The 8107-nt window shown below is 39.9% G+C and overlaps 1 protein-coding gene across 1 annotated transcript; it reads right to left on the bottom strand.

The window, feature by feature from the left end:
- Nucleotides 1-132: 132 nt before the first annotated feature.
- tprg1l (tumor protein p63 regulated 1-like) lies at nt 133-5452 on the bottom strand. The gene is made up of 6 exons (XM_073470490.1): nt 5120-5452; nt 4796-4887; nt 4504-4554; nt 3650-3775; nt 3264-3417; nt 133-2224 (listed from the first exon to the last, which is right to left on the bottom strand). Exons 1-6 carry the CDS (start codon nt 5345-5347, stop codon nt 2030-2032), a joined length of 846 nt encoding a protein of 281 aa, XP_073326591.1. The 5' UTR covers nt 5348-5452; the 3' UTR covers nt 133-2029.
- Between the last annotated feature and the right edge of the window lie 2655 nt (nt 5453-8107).

Raw genomic sequence — 8107 nt, 5'->3', positions numbered from 1 at the left:
CATTCTGGTTTACAGAGAACATTTGCAGCTTGATGTCCTTCTTGGTGCCATAAAACGTTCCAACTGCTGACGTTTGACAAAAAGCTTTTAATATTTGTGGCAATGAATCTACTCGATAAAACAAAGACTTGAGAGGTTTTTAAATGTGTATTTTTAAAGCATTGTACAGTGTGCAGTTCTTACAGACACATGGATGACATCTTTAAACTGGAAACAAAATGCATCATTACTGAGAGGATTTAATAGTTGTTACCCGCTATGACCAAACTGAAATCCCAGTAAGAATCCAAACAACTAACAGGCAGTACTAAATAACTAAGGACTGTATTACATGGCCACAGGGCATCATCTGTCTGTCTATATGATGTCCCATTTATAAAAGCTTGAATTGTACAGCAACCTGGACTGTAACTCGTTCACATTGTTGCAGTCCTCGACAAAACAAACATGGTGTAAATGCACTTCTTGACAATGACCGGAGCTGAGGCCCCCGATGAGAACATGTAGGCATTTATTATTCTTTGTGGTGGCTACTGTGCTACAGATATCTAGAACAAAAAGTAAGCCTTCACATTATTTGTGATGATAAAATCCCTAAATAAAATGCTTCAGACTTGGCACTGAAATATTCATTATCAATTAGAACCATTCATGAGTTATCTGCAAAATAGCAACAAATAAATAAAACCTAATTAGTATTTACAATTTCCTTTTAAAAACATCAGTCATGCAAACTCAACGTGCAGGGAACATGCGGAAGTTACGACCAGAAAAAGGCATTTTAAGACACAATTATTCATTGGCATTGTTGAGCATGAAAATATGGCCGGTTACCTTTGGTAGCACAATGATTAAAAAATAATCAGCTAATTCCTGGTCACAAGATACATACAGTATGGGATTAATGAACTGATGCAAAGCTTTGTCTGCATGTTTTTCATTTTGTAACCAAGATGTTATTACTAGTGCAAACGTGTGCCTAACATAAATGAAGTTGCAGGACCTTTAAGGCGACTTACAAACATAAAGACGTGGTTCACAAGTTCATGTTGCATAAAACATCTGTAACGTACAAGAACATTTTAGCTATCGTAGCTAATGCCGTTCCCTACTCTGAGCAATGACATAATTTAGGCTAATGTAAGCATGGAGAGCACATTGGCCAATAAGAGAGGAAGGTCACAACATGTAACATATTTCAACTTCAACAAGCGTTTTACAACTCTTATTTTCCACAAGTAACAGCTGATCCCAGAGCTTTTCAGTATAGCAGCGCAAATCGCAGAACATTTTTCCCAATTAGTCACATTTATACAATTATCATGTGATATTGTGACCGTTAAACTCAATCTGTCAGCTGCTATTCCATACCATGAAGCTACTGTATGGCCTTGTGATCTGCATAATGCAATCCTTTTATTTCAAACCTTGTTAAATTTAGCAAATATGGAACATATTCTTGGATGATGTTACAGCTTCACTGCATGTTTCCCTGCCCATCTCTGCGTGGCCTGTTTTTCTGCAGAAAAAAGCTCAAAGCACATCTTTAACCCTGAAGAAACAACCCTGACGTTTGCATTCCTCTACCAGAATTTCAACATCCCACCAGTTTCGACAGTTTGTCAATCAGTGGTTACATAAGGAATATTAGACTACAAGAAGCTCAATCTAGAATATGTACAGAGGCGATGAATTGATGCTAATGCTGTGTCCTTCCTCTCCAACTCTTGTCACCTGGGCATACACTCCTGAGGGCCCATGTTGGAATGGTGGATCTGCGAGCAGCTTTTTTCAAGAAAGACAAATGAGTAGACAGTCCATGCAGTGCTGTGCGCCATTTACCTCCAGTAGGCTGACCACTTGTCTGCAACACCAACCTCAGGAGGTGTGGACATCTCATGGGCTCAACTTACACATACAGACTGGTTGCGCATTGCACTGTATTGGAGCGACAGCTTCCCTCAGACAGCGCAGTTTTAACACAGACACATGGGTTGAACTCTTTTGTAATTTAGAGAAACTGTGGACCTTAGAAGCCGATCTTGCCACGGGTCATAGAGTAGCCAAGCTTGGCCTCATTGTTGATGAAGGACATGATGCCCAGATAGGTCTCGATGAGCAGGGGTCTCTCCAGGATCAGGACACCGTTGGCTCGACCGGGGATGGGGTGCTCCTTGTGGGCTTTCTTTACTGCCTGCACCAGCTGGGTCCTGAAGTTATCCATCTTGGCAAGTGAAAGAAAAAGAACATGAAACTAGAACAGGAACTGGGGCTGATACCGATATTAGGAAGTGAAGAATTCTGATATCGATATATCTGCTGACACATTTTTTTGCAGTGATCCCTCAAATGTGGTTATCAAACACTTGAGCAAAGATTTGTAACAGAGGCAGAATATTTTACAGTCTAACAATAAACTGACACCAACTGAAACAGTTGACATCTTTCCATCGAGTGATGGTTGTTTTTTTCTACACAGTATACGATTTATATTTTCATATAAAACTAACTGTCTAAAATCAAAGAGGCATCTCCAGTTGCTCTTAAGTGTGGAAAAATGGATGGCTAATGGTTGTGCATGAGAAAAATCAGTCATGTCCCCAGAAAGTTTCCCAGATACTGTTGTTGCCTTGCCAATAATAAATAAATAAACAGCTTTGAAAATAAGGGCTCATACACAAAGTCACGACTACACTGTTAACTGGCTTTCTCTCAAGGGGTGAATTTCATTTCGAGGCAGCAGTCAGTCTTTTGTTTTCAGCTGGACTGTGACTGCTAGAGCTGTTGTGCTGCCTATTGTGCATGAACGATCTGCTGCACCAGTGGTCACCATTGTTTGTCTCATGAAATAAGCAGTAGGCCACCATAAAAAATGTAAAAGTACCTTATAGGGCTGCAACTAACAACTAATCGATTAGTTGTTTGTCTATAAATGTCAGAAAATGGTATAAAAAAATCAGTGTTTCGAAAAGCCCAAGATAAAGTCCTCAAAAATCATCAGTTTTGTCCACAACCCCAAAATATTCAGTCTCCTGTCATAGATGAGTAAAGAAACCAGAAAATAATCACATTTAAGAAGCTGGAATTAGAGAATTTTGACTTTTATATTCTTTAAAAAATGACTCAAACCAACTTATAGATTAATAATTGCAGCTCTAGTACCATACAGTTCGAGCTTTACATCCTTCAGATGTTTTCAAATAATCCATTAAATGTATAACTCAAAATGCATCTTCAGTCTTATTTAGTTAAAGGGATGCTACCTGGCAGAGAGAGGCCACCTTCTCATCAGCGTGGGCCATGGGGTGCTCTGTGAAGGTGGCGTAGGGCATGTCTGTGGACCAGGGGTTCCAGCGGTTTAAGAACGAGGCCCGAGGACGTTTGTCCCACTGGACACGTATCCCGTAGCCTTCTCTCCTGTAAGAGAACAGGAGGATTAGCAAGCTACATGGGCCAGCAGTACACCAAAACACTGCCACTAAGCTGAGCCAAGTAGGCTTGGAGAGAAAGCCCATTTCGAATCAGAAATCTGTCCCAATTCTAAAGAAGCAACGACAAACAGCTGCAGTGTTTTAATGATTACTCGTGTCATTGGAGTTCTTACAGCTGGCATTCATATACAAAGCAAAAACTCAAGATGTTTGCGTACTTGTTTAGGGATTTGGGCGGGAACTCAAACTCTCCCACTGAGATGGTGTCTACAGCGTTGAGAGAAACCCTGACGACCTGCTGACACAACAGGTTGATGAAGTCGTACTTGCACACCAGCAGCGACCTGCACACACAACAGAACATATCACACGTGTCAACAGACAATCGTCACGCACTACACTACTCTACACACATGCACCGTCTGAACGTTTGGAATCACCTGTTTTATTATTTTCTATCTACCTACCTGAGGAGATAAGGATGGCAAAATCTGTGACTTCCTTTAAATCACTTCTTAAAACCCACTTTTACAGACCTGCTTTAATGTGAAGACGACCTTTTTTTTTTAAATGACTAATTAATGTCTATCCTTTTATTTTTTTTCCTGTTCTGAATCTATGTATCTGTTTCTAATTCCTCTAATGTGATGTTGTCTTCATTCTGTCTGTTATTAGCATTACTATTATCATATTGATGTCTTCTTTTCGTCAATAATGGCTATTTTAATGTAGATAAAAACAGTATAAATTAGATATTGATTATTAGTGAACCACAACGGTGCAGGTGGGCACTTCTTTCAGCCCTTTGTGGTCTACTATTAAATTAAAGATACTAAATATAATGATATTCTGTGATCAATTCTTAGAAGTGCTTAAGAAAAGCATTGCTAAGGCAAAAACTTAACTGTTGCTCAGATGTTTCTTTGTCTCCTTCTGCCCTTTGAATTGTCAGTCTGCTGGAACTTTGTCTTCTTCTTAATGTACAAAATAACATCTACTTGTAAAAGTCACTTTTAACAACCTAAATATCTGTAAAAACATGTAAGTCAACAAAATATTCTTTCTGACTTACCGATCAGTTATAAGCACAAGTCTCTCCCTCTCATTGTTCCAGTGATCAACTCTGTAGGAACAGACAAAATATGCCAGCTTTGATTTGACCGTCATAAAGCACAAATGTGTCATTTACTTAAAGTTAAATAAAGGTGAGGAGGAAAAAGCATCATTAAATAAACATTTAGCCTGCATACATGTCCAGCTGGTGTCTGTATGTGTATGTCTGCAGGGCGCACAGCAGCTCATGCAGACTGTCCCTCGTGTGTCAGGCTGGTAATGTAACAGCCACATGCTGCTGGGATACTCACTCCGCCAGCAGCCACACACTGAGCACCTCTCCATCCTCTGAAGGGAGTGCCACGGTCCTGATGTCGCTCACCGCCTGCTCAATGGTACCTGGCTGAGATCAGCATCACACATCATCATCAGCAGCAGCATCATCAGCAGCAGCATCCTATTCTTCCTCCCTGTTCTGTGCTGGTGCAGCTCTGACAATGCGCTGCACCTTCAGTCAGTGGTCGTGTTTATTTACCACGGGGGTTATTTTGACACATGCGCATATGATCTAATTAAAAACAAACCGGCCTTGGTGCCTGTTGACACAAGCCGTCCTCTACAGTGGAACAACTTACCCTGAACACGAAGTAGTCCTTCACTTTCGCCTGGATTGTGGGGTTGTGCACATGAAAAGGCGTCAGCGTTTGTAACGGGGGGCAGCAGGCCACCGCGGCTCCGTGTCCGAAGCCTCGCCCGGCCTCCGGCGGCGTGAAGGCAACCTCGACCCCCTCCTCGGTCTCTGCGGGGTGGAGAATCGCAGCGCCCGGACTCTCCGGCTCCATCGTGTCGTTCAGCTGAAGCATGGTGCGACAAACGCTGTCCGCGGAGCCTCCCGACGATGTGCGCCAAGTGTTAGATGAGAAAATGTCCTTTCGGGGATGCAGACTCACCCATTGCGCACGAATAGTGTTTTGATTGTGAAGGCTGCGAGGAAGTAGGCTAGTGCCCTCTTACTTCACTCCCCCCTCTTTACTTTCCTTCCTCTTAAAGGGACATGTTTGGTTTTAACCCAGCTAATTACATAAACAGGTGTTTAGAGAGTGGATGAGCCCACTTCTATATGACTACTATGACCAATTTTAATTTATTTGCTCCTATACACATAAACCTTTAAAACAGAAGAGTTATAATAGTTTACATGTAGGCCTAATGTAAATGCTTGGACTGAAAGTAAGATGTGGAGTCTGTTTAACTTCTACCTGCAAAGCAAATTCACATGGTTGCAACATGATGGTTGGTTTGACAACATTCAGAATCAGATACAGAATCAGCTTTAATGGCCCGGTTTGTGTACACATAAACATAATTTGGACTGTGGTTTTAAGTTGCTCTTAGCATCAAACACAGTTCCAAGAACAATTTTCAGGAAGATGAATAGAAATAACAGGTGTCCATCTTAAAGCAACATTATGTAGAAATTGGCATTTTGTGTGATTTGGCGCCCCCCACAGTTTCTGAGTGCAACACCACTGTCGGAAATACAAATCCCAGGTGTGTAACAGTCTGTCAGGTGTAATGTAGGTGCAAACTACAAACAAAGCTACGTCATAACAATGTTATGTGTTGAAAACTTGTATGTTGAAATGAACATGTATGTAACGCTGTGATCCTCTCACTGAATTTACAGAGTGCAGAAACAAGTGATAGGAGGCGGAGTGGCTGAGACAGAGACACTATTCACCCTGTTACAAGAGGCTGTACCATCAAAATGATTTTGAAGCTGTTATTTAAAGGTAAAAAGTTACATAATGTTGCTTTAAAACAAGGACAACAAAGATAGGTAACATAAACAAGTTTAAATATATATACGCATAAAAAAGCAACAAAGAATAAAACAATTCAATGTCTGTATGCTTTATAATTCTAAAAACTCATCACAATAAAGAGAAAATGTTATGATGTTTAGAAACTAACCTGCCCTGTAAACAGTATTGACGGTCATGATTATTTACATTATAATCAGGGTTTTTCTGCCCTCTTGTGGTGATATGGTAGAACTACTTGACTGGCGTCAAAGGAAGAAAAACATAAGACAGCCAGCTTTTGGTTTGTCTTTTGTGAAAATGTAATGGCAACAAACAAACTGTGGCAATTTTATAGCTACTTAAGTCCAGAATTTAGCGATAATGACACAGTCTTCATTAAATCTAGCTGTAAACTGGCTTTTCTTTTTTCTGGAATGCATCCATGGAAAACACGCCGTCCATGGTCTCTTTGCCCCATACTGCGAGTTTGTACTATACAAAGGTAATTATAGTGCATAGCTGTCCTTGGAAGTTAGATTTTTTCCCCCCATTTATATATTTTGAACATGTTTAAAATTAACTTAAATGATAAAAAAAAAACAGGCTAGAAAACAAAACAAACATATATCAGCAACATATATAAGTTCCAGTAAATTATTTAAAAAACAACAAAAAAGAACAATCCATGTTTAAAAAAAGATCTCCAAAACTCTCAACATGCAAGAGAGAATCCTATATTTATTAATAAATCTGCCATGCTAATGATTTTGACACAATTATGTCATTATTTACGTTATAATCAGGGTTTTTCTGCCCTCTTGTGGTCACACTGTAGAACTACTCCCCATCGAGGCAGTTACACAGCATTGTACCTCTCACAACAGCCAAGCTGTAATGATAACATGAAAGGCAACAGACTGGGAGTAATTATTGCTTCTATAACCCAGAATTTAAGGCAAATGACACAATCTTCATGGACCAAATAGAGTTGTGAAGCTCATCTTTCCCCAGCTTACCTTCTTAAAGGCAACAACCTTACTAACATGAAGGCTACCAAACTTATCCTCGAGAAAAAAGACAGCTTAGCCTGAAATTCTGGGTTTAAGAAACAGTAGCCACAATTTGTTTCCTCTCATGTTATTAGGTGCAAACTTATGGTTATGATCTGGTCATTTGTTATATATTTTTTATATATATTTAAGAAAGAAAGAAAAAAAAGATGCATTTACAGGTATAGTCAGGCCTATCCTTAAATGTTAGGCCTAAACCTCCGCTCCCACCTCATGTGTAAGCTCCATGCCTTTTAAACCCTGATGGTGAATTCAGTCCAAATATGTGCATGTGATTAAGTGTGTGGGTGTGCACGCACATGTGTGTGATGGCATCAAAATGTCACTCCAGTCTGCCACCTAAAGTTGGCAATGCTGGTATGACTTATAGTAGAAGTTGGTCAGTGAAAAAAACATAATCAGTGTCAGTAAAGGTTTACGCTGTATTTAGAATATTTTCACCTATGTATCTTGCTGTCAGACAGCCCTCTCTGACAGGAACTGAGGCTGTTCTATCGCCCTCGAAAGTGACCAGACACCTTTGATAGAAACAGTGCTTTTAGGCTTCTTCATTGAACACAGGAGCTGCTGATCCACCGCTGCCTTGATTGGTTAGTTTGTGTTATTGCGTGACTTTGGTCTTTTACTGGGGTTATCAAATTAACTTTTTTTTATTAGCTGTAAACCAAATAGATACAGCTTAAAAAATGAAAAAATTGTGAATGATTGTATATGTTGCTGAAAATGAAATAAAAACTAAGTTAAAAAA

The sequence above is a fragment of the Pagrus major genome, chromosome 7 (genome assembly GCF_040436345.1).
Source record: "Pagrus major chromosome 7, Pma_NU_1.0".
In the NCBI taxonomy this organism is placed as follows: domain Eukaryota; kingdom Metazoa; phylum Chordata; class Actinopteri; order Spariformes; family Sparidae; genus Pagrus; species Pagrus major.
The sequence above is the reverse complement of the archived record's forward strand: the minus strand, read 5'-3'. Positions and strand labels throughout refer to the sequence as shown.

Coding starts and splice junctions, on each gene's coding strand:
- tprg1l (XM_073470490.1), bottom strand. CDS start 5,347: ATGCTTCAGCTGAACGACACGATGGAGCCGGAGAGTCCGGGCGCTGCG. Junction 4,555..4,795: donor AGTGTGTGGCTGCTGGCGGA/GTGAGTATCCCA, acceptor CTGTTCCTACAG/AGTTGATCACTGGAACAATG. Junction 3,776..4,503: donor CTTGTGCTTATAACTGATCG/GTAAGTCAGAAA, acceptor TTGTGTGTGCAG/GTCGCTGCTGGTGTGCAAGT.